Here is a 22,930-nt window from a genome sequence, read left to right on the forward strand (position 1 = left end):
GGCCCTGTCCCCTCCCACACACGCTATCCTTCCCTTCGGTTTTATTTGCTTTCCCAGCACCTCGTGCTACCTGACATGACAGTCCCTGTTCTCAGCAGCACAAGGGCCTGCTGTCACAGGGCAGGTGTTCCACAAATATTTGCTACACAGCTGAAGGGCAATGCTTTGCGAAGTTCAGGGCCGGGGTTCTGACTGCAGGGGCAGAGAGAGTAGATGCTGAAGCAAGCTGCCCATCCAGAAAGGGGGTTGCGTGAGCAAGTGTCTGAGGACCAACCCGCTTCCAGGAAGCCCAAGGAGGCAGAGAAAAGGTCCCCCCATCTTACCGACTTCTCCCATCACCCGCAAGCCCTCCTGATAGTTGGGGCCACCTCTTCGGACAAAGATGGTGACCTCATGCTCCTTCAGGGGGCCCTGGTAATCTCGAATTGCTCTCACGATGCCCTGGAAGCATGAAGGGCCGACAGACACATGACTAAAAATCAGGCAGTCCTAAGTCAATTATTTATAACCCTGATAAACATACCAGGGTGTACGCCATGAGGGCTGCTTCTGGCGAAGAAGCAAGGCAGGCCCCAGCAGGCAAGAATTTCACACATGTGGACTAGACCACCCATGAGCAACCAGAAGGCCCAGGACTTGTGGGCATGCGAGCTGTTGCTGAGGTACCTGGGAGTCACACCCCTCAACGCGCGGGGATGCTGGCTCTGTCAGCCTTGTCACTTACTGCAGTCTGGGGGGAAATCGAGGCCAGGGTCCTAGGCAAGAGTTCTCCGAGCTATCAGGCCACGATCCACTTAAACATCCAACTCCTACTAAAACTTCCTCCAGCAATTTTGGGGAACTCGTAATGAGTAGCTACCTTGGAAACAATCTGAGAGAACGGGTGTGTACGCAGTTCTGTCTCCCCAGACAGGAGGCAAGTTTACAGGGTCCAGGATGTGACATCTGTCACCCAAGGCACTGCACCTGAAGCTATAAACCTGGTCCAGCCCCAGACCCGAGCACCCTACCTACCATGACCTCCACTGGACTACACAGTTGTGCGGAAGTCAGCACAAAGCTGTGAAGGTTCACCTGCTTCCCATCTGTCTGCTGATCAGGAACAATTAAGGAGACCCTGTTTTAGGCAAGACTGATGAGGCCTGGTCCCCCGCTTCTCCAGGGATCACTTTCAAGGCTGACATTTGTTTATTCATTACTCTCAAAACTTACACGCAACTACCAAGTGGGACATGCTCTTCTGAAGAGCCTCACTGAGCACTGGACGGTACGGAGCAAGACTTGGCCTCCTGAGGTGGCTGCTCAGAAGGGGACGAGACTCTCGAGCCCTGTTAGTGCTGTCGTCCTTCCTGACCAGTGGTCACACTCTGAACTGTGTGCCGATGCCCCTGACCTGTGCGCAGGGACCTGGGCTAACAGGCCCTGGCTGGAAGAACAAGGGCCCCAGATCATCGTACTATTTTCCTCATTCCGACCTTTTGGAGAAGACCCGAATCTATCCCAGTGTCTTCAGTATCCCCAACAAGGGACCCTGGGACAAGAGCCCCTACTGAACTGGGTACATCATGGTACCTAGTTTCTGCCTCAAACCTGGCTTACAGAAACCTCCCTTCTTGGCTTCCCCCAAACCCACATTCCCAGAAACTGCACAGCCCCCCATGACTGGTTACCTTGAACGTGGCAGCCACATTGGTGAAGTTTGCGATGCTGCCTCCGATGATGAGGATCTTGCCTGTGTTTGGAGGAGAAGGGTCATTAGAAAGGCAGACTTGAACGTCTTACCAGAAATCCAATTGGGGGTATTCTCTCCTCTCTAAGCAAAGGTCCCCCAAGCGTTAAGAGGTATCAGTACAGGGGCTGGGTGGGGCGGGGAGCAGTCTGGCCTCCCCTGACATCTGTTCAGTCTTAACCAACTAGGCTTCCCATCACCTGCACCACCAAGCAGGTGGTTAATGAAAACCCACCAAACCTCTACATTGTTCCTGGCTGGCACTCAGAAACTCAGTTTGGTCTGTGGATAACCCCAGTGGGAATCTCTTCTGGCTCAAGGGAAGGGGAACTGGTAGACTTAATCCCCAAACACTGGACAGGTGGTAAAGGGAAGCTGGGAATCCCACAGCCCAGACAGTAAACATAGAAGTGGGCCACTAAAACAAACAAACAAAAACCCAACAACAAATGTAAAAAAAAAAAGCGGGCCACTAAGATCTGAGCTTACAGCAGTAAGAGCACACTGCTACACCCACCCTTGCACCTGCTCGTAGGGCTCTCTGTACACACCACTTCCTTGCCTCCCCGGAGCTCCCCTTCCAACAGAGGCCACACTGCCCATTGCAGAGTTGGAGAAAGAGAGGTCCAGAAGCTAAGTGACTAACCCCAGGCCACAAAGGACCAGCACCACCACCTCAGTGTGTCCTCGCCCAAAGCTGTTCCCACTGCAGCACAAGGGGCCATCCTGGGGAAGGAGCGTGTGTGTCTCACCATCTGGGTGCTTCTCCCGGGTCATGAGGGAGAGGATCGTCTTGGCATAGTCATAGGTCTGCTGCTCGCTGGGGGCACCCGAGTACTCCCCATAGTTTGCCAGTTCGTTGACACCCCCTAAGTCACAGATGGTATCACTGCCAGGGAGATACAAGAAGTCAATGCTGGCTCTGACTCCAGTGGCAGAGGGGGGCAGCCTGGTGCCGAGGAGGACAGCAGGTGCCCCCAGAGCCCTAGAGTCAGCCTACAGGACTGACCCTTTGGGCCTCAGACCCTCCATGGTCCACCATAGTCACACCTGAAAGTGAACTGCACTGCCTTGGGCTCTCCCTGGCAGTAAGCTCTGCTAGCCCCAGGCCATCGTGGGCCTTGGGATTGACACTGGGAAGTCAAGGGAACAAGGGGCACTTCCAGACACAAAGAAAAACCATGCACTCCAGGAATCCCTGCCAGGAGTCCCTGCCTGGCTGCCCAGTGGAGGAGTGAAATGGTTGCAGCCAGAGGAGGGCCGAGTCAGGCACAGAAGGGAACGCAGCAGCTTCTTGCCTGGGAACGAGCAGATCCCTACTGTGCTTTAAACAAAAAACCACCAATTATTGCAAAGAGTATAGAATATGAGCCTAATATTCCTATAAAGTGTCAAAGTATGAAGACATACACAGGCATTAAAACAGCCAGAAGGAAGGAAGGAGGGGTTCGGAAACAGCCAGGCAAGGTTTACCTTCAGGTTCTTCTCTGTATTTACTACACCTCTGCTTGAAGCATGTATCGTTAACTATAAAGATTAAAACTAATAAAAGTGACCTCATTCGGAAGCAAACAAGAAAGCTGCAGAAGACAGCATAGAGGACAGGCTTTCACCAGAGCCTCTGTTCTGCACCAAGAGGAGAAAATGAAGATTCCCAACCCCTACTCGGAGGGGAGGAAATTTGATCCAGACTATGCACACGTGGACTCTGGGCAGACCCGGCTGCCACCCCCTGCAGCAGCCCCTCTGTCACCTGTACACGACTGAGGCACCGCCTCCAGCCACCATGGTCCAGATCCTTCCCTTGGGGTTCAGCAAGGTCAGCTTCAGGCTCGCTCCACTTTTGGCATCCAGGTCTGCAATGTAAGCCTCCTAGGGACCAGAGAGCAACAGGTGGGTCCTGGGGGTACCCCCTTCACTGGGTCCCAGGACCCTGCCCCTTTCCCTGGAGATACATAAAGAGGTCCTGAAGCCTTAACAGAGTCAAGGAAAGGAGTTGTGCAGGATCCTAAGTGCCTGGGATGAAACATGAGGACATCCTCCAGTACTGAAATCACGCATGTCCGCAGCCACAGCCTGGGGACAAACTTCCCAACTCCTTTGTCTCTGACCTCAAGTCCCTGGCCCTCTGCCCAAGTCCCAAGCCTCACTAGGTCACCCTGCTACTATCATGGCCCCCCACACCCAACGTCTGCCTGCCTGGCTCATCACAGGCCCCATCCCTTCTCCCAGCCCAGCCTCTTCCCCTGGCCTGGGTTATGACTCATAGGCCTGATCCTGCTGAGGACCTCTTGAGAGGATGGGGTGGTGGGAAAGAGCAATTAAAATTCTCAGCAAGTGGCCAAGAGAACTACCTTCCTCCGGCAGGATTAGCAAGAGCCACTTGGAATTATCGACAAATCAAGTTAAGAGCCCAGGGAGGTTGATTGAGAGAGAAGTCTAAAAGGATTTCTGGCCAGGATTCAGAGGCTTGGCTGACTCCCACCCCCACCTCCTTTGGGGTTTTAAGAAAATTAAATGGTTCTCAACCTTCTTTTCCTGCCAAATATATAGCCCATGGCGGCAGGGGTGGTGGTGGTGGTGGTGGTGGTGGTGGTGGTGGTGCCCGATGTTCCCCTGAGACCAGTCACCTTCTCCCAGGGCCTCCCCACCCTCCACCTCCTCCCCACAGCAGCCTTACCTCTGGGTAAGCCTCCCGCCCGAAGGGAGGAGGGAACTCTAGATCACCCCACTTCACTTTACAGATGTAGTCGGCTGTAGCATCTATCTTAGCCGCCAAGTCAAGGACATAGACGCCATCTTTGGTCACAACTGTGAGAAAAGCAGAGGCAATCAGAGGCAGGCCCTGGGTGGAGGCAACCACCGATCTCCAAACCCCTCCACAGGCTTCTCCACACACCAACCACCCACTCTGGGGTCCCACCCAGACCCAGCAACTACCCAGCTCCACAAAAAAACCAGATGGCCCTTCCACACAACTTTTACCCCATTAAAAGAAAAATAAATAATTTAAGACCACCCCCCTCCGCTCTGACCTATAGGTAAAGTGACAGGGAAGTCTGTTTTAGTTGCCATGACAATTTTTAAAAACTATTTATTTATGTATATACATATGTATGTATTTATTTATTGGGGGGGGTCGTGTGCAAGTTGGGGGAGGGGCAGAAGGAGAAGGAAAGAAGCAGACTCCCTGCTGAGTGCTGAGCTCCACCCCCCAATCCCATGACCTATGAGATCACGACCTGCGCAGAAATCTGGAGTTGGACTCAACTAACCGAGCCACCTAGGCGCCCCTGTGCCTTGGCAATTTGTTTTTTTTAACAGGATAGAGCTATCCTTTATTTTTAGACACTTTCACAAAGAGGTTTTTAGTAACTGAACTTTCCTGGGGAGAAGAGAGAACAAGGAAATCAGCCTCCAGCCGTCAGCAGCAGCTCTGCTCGGGGTCTAGGATCCCACGTGGGGAGGTGGAGGCACATACTTTCCTTCCTTTATTAGTTTATCCCGCTGCCTCCTGACATCACCTAGATGTTCCATCGTTTTCTGCCAAAGCAGACATTCTATGAAATCGTCAAATTCTGTCTCGAACTCTTTCTCTGCACGGGGACCACGGATTCCAGACGCACGTCCTATCCATTCTTTCTTAGAAGTATGGCATCGACCTGGAATCTCGTGATTCTGAGCACTCTGGATTGTCATCCAGCGATCTAAGTTAAGGCCCAGCCTTCCCTGCGCATCAAAGAAAGGCATGGCGTCATGCAGCCATGCCCCTGTCTCCTTGCTGGCTGCCACTACTGGATGATCTCACCATGGCAATTTTTCAACTTTTTCTTAAATGCTGCATTCCATGCCTTCAACCTAACCATTCACCCTTCCACAGCCTTGCCCTTAAAATGAAAAGTATTAAGGTACAGGCTGCTGTTGGGAGACTCCCCCCCCTTCCCAGGGGTGGACATATCCGTGTCCTGGGGTTGGCTATGGGAAGCCTTAAAGTGTCTGGGTGAGTGAGGAGCCACGGGGTGCACTGGGCCCCCAGCCAGGATTCATTTACTGCTGACTAACTGGACACGCACCCTCCCTTTACCCCAGGGCCATTTAGCTAATGAAGTTAGCACAGAGCCATCTGGTTCCTTCTAGGGGCTGTATCCCCAGCTGGAATCTAGAATCGGACTTTGCCCTGAGCAGCCCTGGCCAGAGCCAGCTCATACCACCTTCCTCCCTCACAGCCCAGAGACTGGGACTAATGTCTTCCCAGCCTTGGGGATCAGTGACGGACCCACCCCTGGGAGCTGCTCCAGGGGCACTGAGGGGACAGAAGGGCCTGAGTGGTCAGGTCAGTGCAGAGACAGCCCGAATCCTGGTAGCTCGGCTTAACCCACTGGCAGGAATAACCACAGCAGAGAGCCAGGTCAAAATCAGGACTTCCCCATCACAGAAAAAATTAAAATTGAAGAAAGCTGGGATTGGTTTAGAAGAGGGATAACCACTGTTTTCTGAGAGCTCAGAAACATGCACTCCATGAGCCCAGACATCCCTCCGCAAATATACACCGGTCTATAGTGCCCTCTACAAGTGGGGGTGAGGCGGGGGGCGGTCTGATGTTCCAAAGGTCAAGGCCAGGGTTACCACAGGCACTGTGACCCTGTAATGACTGCCTCTTGCTCAGCACCCTCCCTCCCCCAACACAGCTAGTTACCAAGGGGGTTGATCTCGAGGTAGGTGAAGTACAAATCCTCATAGAAATTGAAGAGGCCGGAGATAAAACTGGCCAGAATCCTAATGGAGGAGGGAGAGAGGGCTGGTCAGTCCTCAGGGAGCCAGGGAGCGGGCTCAGCAGCCCCCCAACACTCCCTCCCCACAGCAATCTCTCACTGCCACGGACAGCTCCACTTCCCCATACTGGCCCTGCCAACCTCTCTCTTTCCTCAGTGAACCCTGCTCTCTGGACATCACTCTTCAGCCGCTGAGGCGCAAAGGAGCTGTCAGGCATGAAGCTGGAGGCGGCGGCGCCAGACAGACAGGGGCAGCGAGGTGACGGACACAGACAGCGTGTTTCAGTCTGAGCCAGCCTCCCATCAGCCCCTAACACCATCCTCGGGACAGGGAAGGACTGCGCCTACCCTCCCACCCAGAGGCTGGGGTGAGCCAGGGTGGACGCCCACACAGGGAAGCCGGCCTTGCCTTCCCTGCTCTGTGCCCAGAGCTGTCAGCCGCTACCGCCCCCTTGCCGCCCCCTGCCAGCCCTCCCTCTCACTCAACTCTTTCTTGTCTCCAGGAGCATGGACCAACAGGTGTTTCTTGACATCCTCAGGATTCAGTTTCTTGTCCACACCGACGAGCATTTTCTGGGCTTTGGCATCCACGTCGCCCACATCCACCCCACCTTCATGGTGGAACAGGACGTAGTCCCCTTCTCGGGTAGCATAGATGCAGACGTAGAACTCCTCTGCCTTGAAGGGGGAGGCAGCACCATGCGGTTGAGGAGCACTGAACTGGCGAGTCCAACCTCTGCGGTCTCATTTCTAAAACCCTAGAGCACTCACCCAGGAGACCTGTGCACCATCTTCCCCTCGGAGGAAGGGGAGAGAAGAGGCCACTGCCTAGCTAGCTGACAGTCCAGCCTCAGGCACGGGGACCTGAGCTGGGCGAGGGTGCCTGCCTTCAAGTCCTTCTCATCCCAGCACTGAGCAGTCCCCTCTGTGACCAGCCCCCACTCCTCCCTGCTCTGTCTCTGGACTCCCTGCTCCATGGTGCCCTCAGACCCTAGGTACAACTTCAGAGACTGTGGTCCCTTTGATTTTTCTCCAGCAGCTTGATTTCTTCCTTTCGCATTTTAGGGTCGACAAACACAAAGGGAGGGAGAGGACCCAGCTTAGAGCTACCTCACACATACCTGACTGTGGGGAACGAAGGGCTCGATCAGAAAATTCTTGAGGAAGCCTCTGGCCTTGCCCACCTGTGGGGATTGAGGAAGCTGAAGTCTAGGTGGACAGCAGGCCTTGCTCCCCAGAGCAGGACAGCTGCCCTCTGCTCCCTCCACCCGACCATCCCGTCGGAGGTGGGGCCCAAGTACTATGGCCACAACATCTGACAGAGAGATTTTTCCAGAAACCAAGGGCAATGTGTTCAGACCCCTAAGCTACAGCAGTCTCCACGAGATCCCCTTCTTCCGCCCACTGCCCTTGTGGCGGCCACACCTGGAAGTGTATTGACCTCACACCTTCTTGTTCTGCCTCCTCTCGAGGGTGACAAAACGAGCGGGCTGACAACGCTGCCCCAGTCCTGAAGCACAGACATCAGGAGTCCTCTCCCTCCTGCCATCAGTCGCACAAATTAAAGAGCCCAGACCAATCAAGGCTCTCCATCCCAGAGCTCAAGCAGAGAGACCCAGACCAAGGACGGAAGTCCAGGCCCAAGGAATGAGCAGGGATGGGAGCAGGAGGCGGTGGTGGGGGCGGGGCGGGGCGGGTGGGTGGAGGGGAGTGAGAGCTTGACGGGGGAAACTTCACGCACACTTTCCTGGCTGAGGACAACAGGCCTGCAGAGCTAATCAGTTTGAGTGTGTTCCTGGCGGCAGCTGAGGCGAGACAGCCCTCATCCCAGTGTGTCCCGAAGCCCCCGCCTGCCCGCATGCGTCACTGCTGAGTCAGGGACCAGACAGTGATCCGTCAGAGGTAATGACCCGCTCCTGCCGGCACTGACATCCCCCTCCCAACAGCCAGCCGAGGAGAAGGGAGCATAAGGACCGCCATGGGGGTACCACTCAGCCCCCGAACCCTGCGGTCCTCTCCCCACAGGCCTGCAAGCACAAAGGCCAGTCAAGATCCCTCCATCCCCAGGTCCACAGGTGACTTTCAAAAGCCCTCTTTACTCCAGGAGCCAGAAACTGGGAAATTACCACGAAGAGCTGATTTCAGAAAGCCCAGAGAGAGAGGAAGCTGGCTCCACCACCATCCCCATCCTACTTCCGGGACTGCCAAGGGAGAGGACAGCACACCCCTGGTCACAGTCACCCAAGACGGGACAGCACACCCTCCCCGGTCTCGGGGACACCTCAGCCCCCTCCCCCTTTCCTGTTCCCCAGCCCCTTGTAATAGCAAGAAGGAGAACTGCAATTTTATCCCTGAGCCTCTCCTAGCTCTTCCCAAACCATCTCTCCCTTTAGCTCTCATCTCCAGAGCTGACATTAACCACCAAGCTGGGAGAAGCCAAGAACCGAATTTACCCTTCAGTATTCACAGCCTCATCCGAGGCTCTTGGCCCCATAACGTCTCTGCCTAAATGAGTCTGCCTCTCCTTTCTTGAACTTCTTCTTACCCACCCTCTTAGATATACACGTCACGAGCTGCTGAGCCCTTTCTGGAAACTGAAAAGAACAGAGTTCCCAGAAAGGGTCTCAGAGACCCATCTCCATGTTTGCCTTTAAGAAACAGACCTTTTCCACCTGTCCAGGAACTGTGCTGGGGTGACTTCTGCAGCCCATCTTGCCATTCACCGATGGCAGAGCTGGAAGCGATCAGCAGGCCTGGCCCTCCTGCTCAAGTCAGCCCTGGGGGACCCTCGCCCTCCCCACGCTGCAGGGTGGCTGGGTACAGGGTGATCCACGCACCCTCCTGATCTGGAGGTGACCAGATCTGCTTCCATTAGCACATTGCCTCCACCCCGGCCTGTCCCCATGCACTCACGGTGGTCTCCTGTCCCAGCCGTGGTTTCAGCCAGGACTTAACGCCTTCCAGAGTGAGGTTGACTCCCACAAGGCCTAGCTTTCCACGCCGTTTGATCAGCTGGTCTGGCTTGACCACCAAGCTCTGGAACAAGAGGGGTTTGTACTTAGAGCAAGGAAAGAAAGAGGAGAGTCAAAGGCTATAGTTCGGGGTCCCAAAGCACAGGACAGCCTGCATGGCTTCCAATCCCCTTATCCATTCTTCAGGTCAACTCCTGGAAGCTTCCCTCCCCCATCCCAGCCTACACCTTTCTTTTGACAGCCAGGGATCTAGAGCCATCCGTGCCCAGGATGGGGCCTGGCACAGAGTACCAGCTGAATGAGTGATTCCCTAACCTCCCTATATGCTATCTTAGCTTCACTGAACCATGAAGTCCTCAGAATATGGACCAGCACCTGTGCTCCAAAAGGAGGAGCAGAGGGATAGCCCTGGGGTGACAAAGGACCTTAGAGATATGGTCAGTCCCATCCCGGTGCTTGATCCTGCTGATAAGGCCAGCAAGTAGCCCCTAAGCACCGCTCACACACTGCCAGCCAGGGGAGACACCACCTCCTGAGGCGATGGGACGGAACACACACCCCCAGAAGCCGCCATGGGTCCTGGTCCTGCTCTCTGGGTCCAGCCCGGGAAGTCTCCCCTTCCCAACAGTGGCCCTGCAGGGAGCCGGACAGAGGAGGCTGGACTCCACGCTGGCTGCCCAAGGCCGCTGGCCACTCTACACAGAGCCCATGGCACGCTTCCTCGTAGACCTGTGACACTCCTGCTGTGTCCACCTCAGGGAGTGGGGCACACACCTACTTTTCCTGACCATCGACCAAGTGCCGGCTGGCACACTGAACGCTTTCCAGACATTACTGCTGATCCTGACAGCTCACAGGGTGAGTGTTCCACCCATCTGACAGACACGGAACTGGACACTCAAGAAAGGTAAAATGACTTGCTCCGGGCCACATGGTTTATCAACAGAGAGCTTTGACCTGGACTCCAGTTTTTCTAGCTCCAAGCCCCTGTGCTCTCCCAGGGCACCTTGACATGTGGGGCCCACAGCAGAACATGAAACCCTGCTCGGCCCACAGCATGCTGCCCAACAATGTGGGCAGTCTGCCATCACGTGACCCGCTATGCCGTCTCCACCAAACCCATCCTTCCTCTTCCTCTGACCCCGGGCACAGAAGAAGGGTCCAGCGAGGGCGGGCTCACCTGGCTGAGGAGCCAAGGGTGGTCTTGCAGCAGGCGGGCCCAGTCTGTGTCAGGGGTGACCCGGGCATACTTGAACCGGTTCTGGATGGCCGAGGTGGTGCAGATGTACTTGTAAAGGAGTTCTTTGCCAGTCTGCTCCGAAATCGCCTTGGCTGACATGGCTGCAGAGGGACCTGCTCTACCTGGTGGGGGAACACGAGCTGGTGGGAAGGGGCAGGGGAAACAGACCCATGTCCAGTGGCCCCCAGACAATAAAACCAGATCTCAGTGCTCCTCAAGAGAGGGAATGAGGACTGGCGCAGCAGGAGGGATGGAAGGGAGATCTCAATGAGCACTTCTCAGGGCCAGAAAGGAGGATCGGGAAATGATGGGAGAGAGAAGATGATGGAGAAAGACAAAGGTGACACTTTCCCCGGGACTCTTGGCCTCAACCCTGTCTCTTATTGTCTCAGCAAACCAGCTTACATTTATCTTGGAACAAAAGGCAGCTGGATGGGGAGACAGGAATATCAGTGGTGTGATCCAAACCAGAGCACTGGTCCCACCCGAGGTCCCACACAGACACTGGAACACACCCTTTGGTTCTGTGACCTATGGGGCGCCCAGCCAGAATTATGCAATGATGCCTTTACTCCCACTACAGGTTTTCTCTACCCCACACCCAGACTCACCCACTTCACACACTTATACTTCTCACCAGGCTGAGGGCCAGGCTGTGAGTTACTTAACCTCAGGCAGGATCAAGCCCCGGAGGAGCCAAGAGGAAGCGTCATCTCAGAGTTTATTTCTCCCAGGACACCAGAGTCCCAGCCTTGAGTTCAGAGCAGACACAGGGCAGGGGAACAGTGACCTTCAGTGCATCCCACCCGCCCCACTGAATCATTCAGCACTAAGCAAAACACAGGCCTCTCTAGGGACTGCCCTATACTGGTCACTTCTAACTGAGCCAGAGCTGGGAGAGAAGGCAGAAGTCATCCTCTGTCACACACATGGAGACACTCCTGTGAGGCACACAGAAATATACCTATTTCTTAGATGAGGACTAAAAGCTCAGAGGAATTCAGGTAACTTGCCCAAAAAGTCAAACTAATAAGCAGGGGGATGCAGGACTTGAACCCAAATCCTCTTATTCCTGGTCCCCAGACAACCTCACACCTCAGTCTGAGAGTTCTTCTCCCAGGACCAGGCCATGTCCCCCTTCACCTCACAGAAGGGTCTGTGATGACAATTTCTTTATCTTCCCCCACTCCCACTGCTGTGCCCTGACACATCCATTCTCTCTTGGGTAGAGAGAGAGAAGCAAGTGGGGAAGAGGAACAGAGGCAAGCGGAGGGAAAGCAAACCATCATTCATGCTAAGAGTTTGGCCAGATCAGGAAAAGTCATTCCAATCTCTCCCACGAAGATCCAGAACTGAAGCTGCTGAAATTGCTGGGGAAGAAAAGTCCAGTTCAAATGAAGGAGGGCAGGGTTAGAGACTGGGCTCGTTTATACACCCAGGAAGGTTGGTCTCCATCCCCAGCTCGGGGGAAGGCCAAAGTTCCAGAGGCTACACTCTGCTTCTCTCCCAACTGGCCAGGCTGGAGCTTCAGGTTCTAAGCCTGGCTTGGCTGGCCCCCTCAGACTCCCAGCTAGTCTCTAGCTTAGCACAATGGGTGCTTTCAGTCTGGTGTCTGGCCCAAAATGGGGTAGCTGGGAAGGGGCTCAAAAGAAATGTTCCCTTTTCTGGCCTTCCCCTGGGATGACTTCCGGTTCCAACTCAACATGAGTTTCCAAAGGCGATGCCTCAGCTGGCCCCAGTGTCCCACAGTCCTCCACCCCCCACCCACTCCAGCTCCATTTCCCAACCTTCTTGACTTCAGACCAGAAAAACTGGTCCTGAAATCAGATGGGTACACCTGCCCCCACCTCCCAAACAGAGTGCAACCCAGGGCAGATCGGCAGGGAAAGGAGACTCAGGGCAGCTGCTGACCACCCTCAGCAGTTCAAACACATCAAACTCCAGGACGAAGGAGCCCCTCAGCTAAGCCTCCCCAGCAGAGAGCAGTCTGATACACACTACCAGAACAATGTCTCAAACCCCCCCCCCCCCAAAATCTGGCACTTTCCAAAGCAGGCAAAGGATAAGGATGAGAAAAGGGATGTTCTGGGCTGAAAAATCTCCAACTTATTGAGCCCCAGATCAAATCTCAGACCCAAGAGTTCATTTCTACCGGGTCTTGGGGGGTGGGGTAAGGAGACAGAACACGGGGATGATACAGGATAGAACAGATTTGCCAGCTTACCAAAACAACAGATATGCCACCAGAGCACTTTGGCTTAGATGGGGCGGACCCTTTCAAGGCCAAGACAGGATTTACGATAGAGTAACAGTGGGGAAAGAATCTGGCCTCTGCATAGTCACCAATGCAGGGTAAGGCTCACAAACCCAGGGAGTAGCCGGGGTGGAGAAAACTTGCAAATGAAATATACAGAGGGGTCTCAGAAGTCTCTCTAGGGCAGTGGCTCTTAATCCATTTGAGGTCTCAGACTCCTGAGCACCTGAAGCCCAGAAAAATGTGCCCCTACCTGACCCTGGATATCATTTTAAGGTGTTTATGATTGTGACCACAGACCACCTGTTAAGAGCATCTACTCTAGTGACACTGGGACTTAAGTGTTAAAAAAAAGTGTAGACCAATCTGGGTCTGGGGATCCACCCCACCAAAGTCTTAGGCTGCTTCCCCAGGAACTGAATATGCTATCAAACTGATGATAGGGGGTTTTAGGACAGAGCTAAGATCCTAGGGGTATGCTTTGGGGCCCCAGGAATGGTCATCTAATAACAAGTAGAAGTGTAAATCATTTGGGGGTAATCATGTCAAGGAACGTGACCACAAATACACACTCTCTCTTTCTCTCTTACTCTATCTCCCCGAGGGAAGGACTTTATGAGCTGAATGGGGTCTTTTCTGCAGACAGGTAAGTGACCCAGGATTGGGTTCCTCCACAGCAGCCACTGAGGGCTGAAGCAACCCACAGCAAGGCTGAATGAAAGGAGCCTGTGCCCCAGGAACGCACAGCTGGGACACAGCCAGTGCAGAGGAAGCACTGGGGATGCTACTTAGGGTCTCTCTCTGGAAAGACAAAGAGCACTCATTTCTAGATTAGCTTCCATAGCATTGGTGTGGGTTTTGTTTTTGAGAGGACAAGCAATTCCTGGGGTGAAGGGGAGAGGCAGAACTCTGTGAAGGTCCCCTACTGCAGCAAGCATAGTGTCAGAATGGAGGCAGAGACACCCGCTGCCCCATGTCCAAAGGCTCTTCCCGTCACGCTGGCCCACGCTGTTGAACAGAAATTCTGTTGCTCAGAAATGAAAATCACCAGCCCTGGGCAGCTGGGGTCTACCAGCTTTTCCTCACCCAGTACTTCAGATATTCAAGGACCTGCAGTGGCTGAGAGAGCAAAGTTGAAGAGTGGAAGGAGTGGGCTGCCTGGCCAAACTACCATGCACTGCTCCTCCCGGCTCTCCAAAGTCCTCCTGCCAGGCAGACCTCAGGGGACCACCCAATGGCAGAAGTCCTCGGTATTGCACAGTATCTACCAAGGTTGAAGAGGGCAGACGGCGCTGGGTCTGGCCCTCTGCCAGACCCTACAGGAGGGCGGCGGCAGCATCCTCGGGCTCCTTCAGGATCCAGCCTCGGCCGGGCTCCGCGTCAGCGCCTGAGGTGGGGAGGGAGACTGGCACCACGGCCATCTGTCGCTTAGACGCTGGGCGCGACGGCACCTCCAGAGCGAGGAGAGTCCTTCCCGCGCCGCTGCCCCACAGGCAGGTCCTGGCGGCGAGGCCAGGCCTCGGGCACCCTGGAGCAGCCCGGCCCCGCGTGGCCCGCCAAGGCTGCGCCCCCCCGCTCGCTCCCTCCACTTTCTCGGCGCGAGACTCAGTCGACTCTCCACAAAAAAATAGAGGAAGGGCCTGTGCCCGGATAGGAGTGGGGCGAGTGGCCACCACTCTTTCTACTTCCCGTCCCCCGCATCCGGTGGGGAGACCCGGATGGGGACAAGAGGGAGCCCGCGAAAGCCCGAAGAGGCTCGAGGACCGGCCCCAGTCGGGGTAAGGGGCGCCTGGGTAGTGTAAATGCAGTTTGGCGGAGGGAAGAGAAGCTAGGACGACGGCACACCCAGTGCAAACTCCCAGAAACTGGCATGCGGGAGAGTGGGGGTGGGGTAGTCGACACGCGGCCACCGGCCGGGGTTCCGAGCGAAGGCTAACCTAAAGCGAAGACCCCCAAAACTTCTAAGCAGGTGCAGCGACGGCACGTGAGCACCAAGCCGGCATCCGGGAAGCCGGTTCCGGGTTGGGGGAGGGAGGCGGGAAGCTCCTGGGGCAGGTGGGGTCCCTCCCGCGAAAGCAGCTGCCCGCTACTAACCTCTCTGCAAAAGTCCGTGCGCGGCGCTCCCTCCGCAGGCCCCGCCTCAGCGCCCAATGCCCGGAGCGCTCCAGCCTCAAGCAGACGCCCGGGATCCGGCTTTTGTCCTGGCCCCTACGGACTTCTCCCCGCCCCCATCGGCTCACGGCACGAGAGGTCCCGCGATTGGTCACACGCGTTCCCTAGCCTGAGCGCCAGAGCTCCTCCCAATTCGCTGCCCGGTATAGCTCCGCCCCCAGGGGCGGGACTCAAGGGCTGCTGGGACTTGTAGTCCATCTGGAGGGTCCCTCCAGACAGCTGGCGGGCACCGCCTCTTCGGAGTCCACAGGACTGGGGCGGGGATGGGGGCGGGGCCTCGGTGTGGGGAGATGGGCCGGGCTACGCTGCGAGGAGAAAGTACGGGGCGAGGGGCGGTGGCCTGATCACTTAGGGGCTGGACCGACCGCCACTCGGAGGGTAGCGTTGGGGGGGGTGGGTTTGGCGGAACAGGCTGTAGCACAGTTTTGGGGACCTGGAGACTCCGCCTTCTCTCCCTTTGGGAGAAACTAATGTCCGTATCCCAGCTACCTAAAATCGACCACACTGAACCCAGTTGTTTAGCCCGGCTTTTCACGTAGCTGTGGCAGACTGCTTTTGCATTTGCTCATGGGCCCTCTCCATTGAGCCGGTGGGGCAAGACTTGAGAGATCAGATCAGACCTCCCAAAGTGGGATAGGGCCGGAATGGAGTGGAGTGAGTGGGGCTGGTGGGTGGTTGTCACACCGTTTTTGCGTCCCGCTCACTTCACCTCGCAGAGCTGAGAACTGAACGGGAGATACTAGCACAGGGCCCGCAGGGCCAGGGCCATCTCTGCGGGTCTCCTGCTTCCCCTTATCCCCCCATCCCAAGCTTCCACACTGGAATGAATGAACTGTTACCTCCCCTTTCTCCACTGCCCGTGAGACAGGCTATTTTCCAAACCAAAAACTGGAACACCCGGTCTGACAGGTGCCAGTGAACTAGGGGAGCAGAATATTTGAAATCAGGCAGTCCTGGAAACCAGGACATATATTTACCGCTCCGACATTCTGGAGCTTTCACCCCAGTCCTGTAGGTCTCCTGAGCACTTATTTGACCCTAACAGCTACCTAGCTCCAGGAGGGAGAACCAATGGAGCCGTGGCCAGATCAGGTGAAAGGGTCAGCCCAGTGTGAGCAGAGAATCGCCAGGCCTGTGCGCCTGCCAAGCAAGGGGTCATACTGACGCTGTAACAACGTTGCGACATTCTTGTGGACAAAAACTTCAGGAACCCCTCCTTCCCCCAATCCAGTTGTAGTCAAGAGTGGGGCAGCTAAATTTGCTGCCCATACCTGAACCAAATGATCCCTGATGATGTCACTTTCTGGTCCCTTTCCTCCCAATCATCCTTTTGAAAGAACAACTCTTCACCTCCTCTCTGCTAGTAGTCCTTGAGAGTCTTCTATTCCTGTATGGATTGAACTCCAACCCTATCAAGGATCTACCCCAAAAGCACAAATCTTGAAGGGTCACCTCTCAGTAGATAAAGAAAACATCTCCTACGAAGGAGTACTCAAAAAAAAAGTACTCCATTTGTGGCATTGGGGAGACAGCAACTCCAGATGTTTGCAGGCTAGCAAGAAGGTTGTAGTCAGGAGGAATCACTTGTGTAGCAATGATCCTTCTGGTCAGAAAGATACACTCATCCAGAAAGCCTCATCCAGGTAGAACATAAACTGTAACAAAATGTTCATCAATTTGCCAATATTGATAATAATTTTCAAAGCCCATGGTTTTGCCCTGGCAATTCCAGTTCTAACAATTTGTCCATCTGCTATACATGTGCATATGTACCTGAAGATCGAGCTCTTTGTTTTCTTCACTGCTGTGTCTCCAACACTTTGAATAGGGCCTGGTATGTAGTAAACACTCAATAAATATTTGCTGAGAGACTGTGTCCCCCATATAGGAGTTGCCAGGCCTAGATGGGAGTAGTTCTGGATGGGGGCAACAAGAAAGGAGCTTTCCAGGAAGTGAGAGAGGAGAGGTGTGGACCAGAGTTTCCACAAGCCAGCCAAGCACTGGGATTTTTCAGTTCTCTGAGTGGTTCCATCCTAGGTCTTTCCCCAACAGCTCTCAATTCCGCCAGGAAAAACTGTCTCATTACCCCATCATACTCCCACAGAAACTTTTCTGCTCCAAAATGATCAATCTGGGCCCCATTTTCTTACCTTCATGACTTAAAAGCTCTAAACTCTCCTGTGTTTGCCATTTGAATCACCTCCCTCCTCTTTTATATTGGGCTGGAAGACAAGTCCATGTCACCAGATACAGGAGAATATAGGCACAATCTCTGTGCCCAGGCCACAGGCATTCCACCACAATAGCACTGGACTACCCACTGCCTCCCTCCTAGATTTAATCCACTTTAGTTACTATTCATTGAGCACCTATTATGTGAAAGGTATGGGTGCCAATGCAGACTCCACATGGCAATCCCTTGAGCCAAGTTTCATCATGGTTTGCAGGTGAGTGACTGACCCTTTGGCAGGTGTCTCACCCTGTCCATTACCGCCTAGAAGGTAAGGAGGAGGGAAAGAAAATCAGATCTAGTGATTCTCCCCCCACTTGGCTGGAAGCGCCTCAAAACCCAGGACTGTGCCCTGTTCCTTTTGACATCCTGGGAGTAGGCACACGTTAAGCACTCACCGTATATATGTCTGAATAAATGCTGGAATGAACATGTAAAGGAAGGAAAGAAATTATAGGAGGATGGAAGAGGAAGGAAGAGGTGCAGCCAGGATAAGCATCTACCTGTGTGTGCAGTTCTAAACCCACATGTCTCCCAGCAACAACCAGACATAGGGGCTTACACCAGAGGCCCATCATGACCTGCCCTGTAAAGAACTGGGCAGCTCCTCAGTCTTGCAGCTTTCACTTTTTGCCCAGCACCAACCAATCTCCAATTGGAACCAAAGGCCAAGACCCCAGCATGTCCTGGGGAAACTCCCCAGGGAGGTGTGGCTAGAGCCAGCTTCTGGGCACAGGAAACATTCTCCAGCCAGCTCAAGCAGCTCCTGTCTGACCTCTTCCCAGAGTCTGCTCCCAGCTCTGCCCTCACTCTGTCTTAAAAATTGCCACTGGGGGGGGGGGGGGGTGTGTGCCTGGGTGTCTCAGTGAGTTAAGCTGCTGCCTTCTGCTCAGGTCAGAGTCCTGGGATCGAGTTCCTCACTCAGGCTCTCTGCTCAGCAGGGAGCCTGCTTCCCACTCTCTGTCTCTGCCTGACTCTCTGCCTACTTGTGATCTCTGTCTGTAAAATAAATAAATAAAATCTTTTTTTTTTTTAATTGCCATTGGGGCATGTGGGTGGCTCAGTCAGTTAAGCACCTGCCTTCAGCTTGGGTCATGATCTTGGGGTCCTGGGATCAAGCCCCGCATTGGGCTCCCTGTTCAGCAGGGTGTCTGCTTCTCCCTCTTCCCCCTGCTCCTCTCTCTCTCTTGCATTCTCTCTTTCTCAAATAAAATAAAGAAAAATTTTTTAAAAATTGCCACTGCTTCATCCTCATCAGGTGTGTTCCTGGGAAAATTCCCTCCTCTCTTCTTCTTTCAAAATGCCTTCCCTTAGGAAGACAGTATGTCATTTCCTGTCCAGACCGAACCTGCAGCTCCTCCCAAAAACACATCACTTACCCTTGTCTTTGACTTGACACTGTTTTTTTTTGTTTGTTTGTTTCTTTGTTTTTCTTGGTAAAGATTTTTATTCATTTATTTGACAGACAGAGATCACAAGTAGGCAGAGAGACAGGCAGAGAGAGGAGGAAGCAGGCTCCCCGCTGAGCAGAGCTCGCCGATGCAGGGCTCGATCCCAGGACCCTGAGATCATGACCCGAGCCGAAGGCAGAGGCCCCAATCCACTGAGCCACCCAGGCGCCCCTGACTTGACACTGTTAACTTCATCTCTGAACGAATTTATTACTTTTGCTCTTGTGTCTCTTTGCCATGTTCTGTGTTTAGAAATTCTTGGAAGGGCAGGCGGAAGCAGAAGTTGTGGTACGGATGAGAATTGCCAGCCTCCATGAGGGCCAGAGTCCCTACCTTGACCCCAGTCTTTAGAGTCTAGGACTGTGTCTCAACCGTGGGGGCTTGAAGGCCTCCTCCCATGCATGAGTTGCACTTGCCTCTCTCCCTGGAACTTAAGCGCTGCCTCAAGGATGTGGTGCTGCTTAGTTAGGCCTCCCTGATCACAGAATCACAGAACATCAGACTCAAAAGAGACCTCAGAAATCCCTTTGTCCAATCCTTATTTTACAAAGGTAATACAGGCGACACAGAGGCCCAAAGGGAAGACCAGGTTGCAGATGGGCAGACCTAGGGAGGGCAGATGGATGCGTCACTTTGGAAACCATCTGGGATTATCTCATAAAACTGAAGAGACACATACACGAAGAACTTGCAGCCCCACTCCTAGGTATACCCAGGAGAGTCTCATACACATGTGTGCCTGGAAATGCCTGGGAGATTGTCCAAAAACCGGGCAGAGCCCAGACTTCCTTCAAAGGCTGAATGGTCGGATAGGTTGTGATATCATTCACACAAGGAAAAACTTAACAGCAGGGAAAAATGAATGAATTGCAGCCACAAACAACTTGAATGAATCCCAAAAACGTAATGTTGAGCAAAAGAAAATAGAACATAGAAGGTACATATGCAGTATGATTCAATTTACATTGAGTTAAAACAAATAAACCTAAATTCTATTATTTTTTTAATGATTGTATTTATTTATTTGACAGAGATGATGAGAGAGGGAACACAAGCAGGGGGAGTGGGAGAGGGAGAAGCAGACTCCTCACTGAGCAGGGAGCCCGACACGAAGCTCGATCCCAGGTCCCTGGGATCAGGACCTGAGCTGAAGGCAGATGCTTAATGACTGAGCCACTGTGATGCCCCCTAAGTTCTAACTATTTGGAATGGATACATAGGTGGGAAAACTACCAAGAAAAGCAAGGAAATGGTTATTACAAAAAAACTGAATTCAGTTCTTTCATTCAATCCATCTTGACTGAACACCTGAAATGTGTCCTGTTGTAGGCACGGGAGCAACAATGAATCGGACAAGCAAAGATATTCAGCCTTGCTTAGCTCTCATTTTATCCGGGAAACAGCAGTAAACAAGGACAAAGAGGTTGCAGTTGTTTTTTGTTTGTTTGTTTGTTTTGTTTTTAAGGTTTTATTTATTTATTTGACAGATCACAAGTAGGCAGAGAGGCAGGCAGAGAGAGAGGGAGAAGCAGGCTCCCCGCCGAGCAGAGAGACCGATTCAGGCTTGATCCCAGCACCCCGAGACCACGACCTGAGCACAAGGCAGAGGCTCAACCCCTGAGCCACCCAGGTGCCCTTTTTTTCTTTCTTTCTTTCTTTTTTTTTTTTTTTTAAGTAAGCTCTACACCCAACAGGGGGCTTAGACTCATGACCCCAAGATCAAGAGTCACATACTCTACCCACTCAGCCAGCCAGGTGCCTCTTTAAAGGAATATTCTAACTGCTGTGCTGAGAAGGAAGGAGGCAAGGGTAGAACAAAGAGAATTAGAAAGATATTACAGTAATCCTGGAGGGAGCCAGTGGGGCTCAGACCAGGGCAGTAACCAGGAAGGTGGTGGTTACATGGAGAGGGGGTAGTGCAGGGATGAGATTGTGGTTGGGAAGGAGTCTCACAGGGAGCCCCGGGTTGGTAATGTTTCTTGACTTACCTGTGAGATGTTTGCATGGCTGTTCATTGTATAGTTATTTAATAAACTGTACATGTAAATTTCATATATGTTCTTGCACCTATGTTATATTTCATAGTAGAAGGAAATATAAAGAAAAAAAGGGAGATATAAAGAGGTAATGTAAGGAACCCAGCTAATAAATGGCTGGAACAGGTTGGGAACAAATCCCAGGGCTTTTACCCTAACCGATCCAACCTAGGCCTGGGCCCCAGCCCGGTTCACCTATTTCCCAGTGATGCGGTTTTGGGAAAGCCCTGCCACCTGTCTCTCAGCCTCATTGTTTCATCTAAGAAACCAGGAAAATAGTGTGTGGCTCCATCCATCATCAGGGTTCTGTCAAGATCACAAAGAGCTCTGTAATCCATCAAAAAAACACACAGTATTATTGCTATGTAACTATATTTATTTATTTATTTTTGAGAGAGAGAGTAAGAGAGAACAAACAGGTGCAGAGGCAGAGGGAGAGAATCTCAAGCAAACTCCCTGCTGAGGGCAGAGCCTACACAGGCTCGATGTCACAACCCCGAGATCATGACCTGAGCTGAAATCAAGTCAAGAGCTTAACTGACTGCCCTGATGCCCCCTAACTGTGCTTTTTTTTTTTTGGTAACAGCTATACTGGTGCTTAATTGATGTACAATAAACTGTACACATTTAATGTGTACAACTGGATGAGTTTTAACACAGGTATACATCGTGAAAACATTGCTACAGTCAAGGTAATGCATATATCCTTCACCCCCCCACCACCCAAATCCTCTTGTACTCCTTTGTATTCTATCCCTCCCTGCCCTACTTCCATATTCCTAGGAGGCACTGTTTTGCTTTTGGTTGATTAAGTATGTATTTATAGAATTGTATATTTTTAAACTTTTTAAAACAAATATTATTTTAAGGTTTAAAAAGTTTTACTTATTTGAGAGGAAGAGAGCAGAGCAAGAGAGAGAACATGAGTGGAGGGTAGGGACAGAACAAGGGGGAGAAGCAGGCTCCCCACCAAGCAGGGAGCCTTATGCGGGGCTCAATGGATCATGACCTGAGCTGAAGGCAGACACTCATCCCACTGAGCCACCCAGGTGCCCCTCAGATTGTCAATTATTTAAAAACTTTTTTTAAAATTGAGATTGAATTAAACCTATTGATTTCCTCTTCGCAGGAGGAGGATTTTCCAATTAACTGCTGGTCACTTCAGCAATGTGTTCAACTCACCCATGTGCCCGTCTTAATAACATAGAACAGGATGAGTTTCACTCCAGTGCGTATGGCTGCAGCTCCTTACACACCACTAGCCTTTGTTTACCTCCTTCCCTACTTAGGTCTCTTGGGCACCATTCCTACTCACCCTCGGCTCAAATGTGACCTCTTCTATAAATCTGTCTCTAATCCAGCACAGCTCCTGACTGAATTTTTCACTCATCTGTTCTCATCTCCTTCACAGGCACACAGAATTTCGAATAACTCAACATCACTTTGGGAAGTCATTATTGTCTATGCATCTTCCTCCCTGACTAGACCAGACTCTTCCAAGGAAGAAACCATATTATTATTATTTTTTTATCTTGGCATTAAAAGCATTCTTTTCTTAATTACACTTTTATTTTGAAATAATTATACAGGGGCACCTGGGTAGTTCAGTGGGTTAAAGCCTCTGCCTTCCGCTCAGGTCATGATCTCAGGGTCCTGGGATCAAGCCCCGCATCGGGCTCTCTGCTCTGCAGGGAGCCTGCTTCCTCCTCTCTCTCTCTGCCTGCCTCTCTGCCTACTTGTGATCTCTGTCTGTCAAATAAATAAATAAAATCTTAAAAAAAAAAAAAGAAAGAATTATACATTCATAGTCAGTTGTAAGAAATAATAAAAAGGGGGCGCCTGGTGGCTCAGTCATTGAGCAGCTGCCTTGGGCTCAGGTCGTGATCCTGGGGTCCTGGGATGGAGCCCCACATTTGGCTCCCTGCTCGGCGGGAAGCCTGCTTCTCCCTCTCCCACTCCCCCTGCTTGTGTCCCCTCTCTCGCTTGCTCTCTCTAATAAATAAAATCTTAAAAAAGAACAAAAAGATCCCATGTACCCTTTCTCCGGTTCCCCTTAATAGTAACATCCTGAAAA

The 22,930-nt window shown here is 52.6% G+C and overlaps 1 protein-coding gene across 2 annotated transcripts in view; it reads right to left on the bottom strand.

Moving 5' to 3' along the window:
• Positions 1 to 15,200, bottom strand: part of ACLY (ATP citrate lyase) — a 41,506-nt gene extending 26,306 nt beyond the window's left edge. For both annotated transcript variants that reach the window (XM_080827370.1, XM_080827369.1), the window contains exons 1-11: positions 15,062 to 15,200; positions 10,654 to 10,835; positions 9,415 to 9,537; positions 7,623 to 7,685; positions 6,989 to 7,179; positions 6,426 to 6,505; positions 4,410 to 4,540; positions 3,483 to 3,601; positions 2,482 to 2,618; positions 1,671 to 1,732; positions 324 to 441 (exon numbers count right to left, since the gene is read on the bottom strand). In XM_080827370.1, coding sequence (XP_080683496.1) covers positions 324 to 441; positions 1,671 to 1,732; positions 2,482 to 2,618; positions 3,483 to 3,601; positions 4,410 to 4,540; positions 6,426 to 6,505; positions 6,989 to 7,179; positions 7,623 to 7,685; positions 9,415 to 9,537; positions 10,654 to 10,812 — 1,183 coding nt within the window. In that variant the 5' untranslated portion in view covers positions 10,813 to 10,835; positions 15,062 to 15,200. The remainder of the gene's footprint in view (positions 1 to 323; positions 442 to 1,670; positions 1,733 to 2,481; positions 2,619 to 3,482; positions 3,602 to 4,409; positions 4,541 to 6,425; positions 6,506 to 6,988; positions 7,180 to 7,622; positions 7,686 to 9,414; positions 9,538 to 10,653; positions 10,836 to 15,061) is intronic.
• Positions 15,201 to 22,930: the final 7,730 nt, after the last annotated feature.

Source organism: Martes martes (assembly GCF_963455335.1).
Source record: "Martes martes genome assembly, chromosome: 16".
In the NCBI taxonomy this organism is placed as follows: Eukaryota; Metazoa; Chordata; class Mammalia; order Carnivora; family Mustelidae; genus Martes; species Martes martes.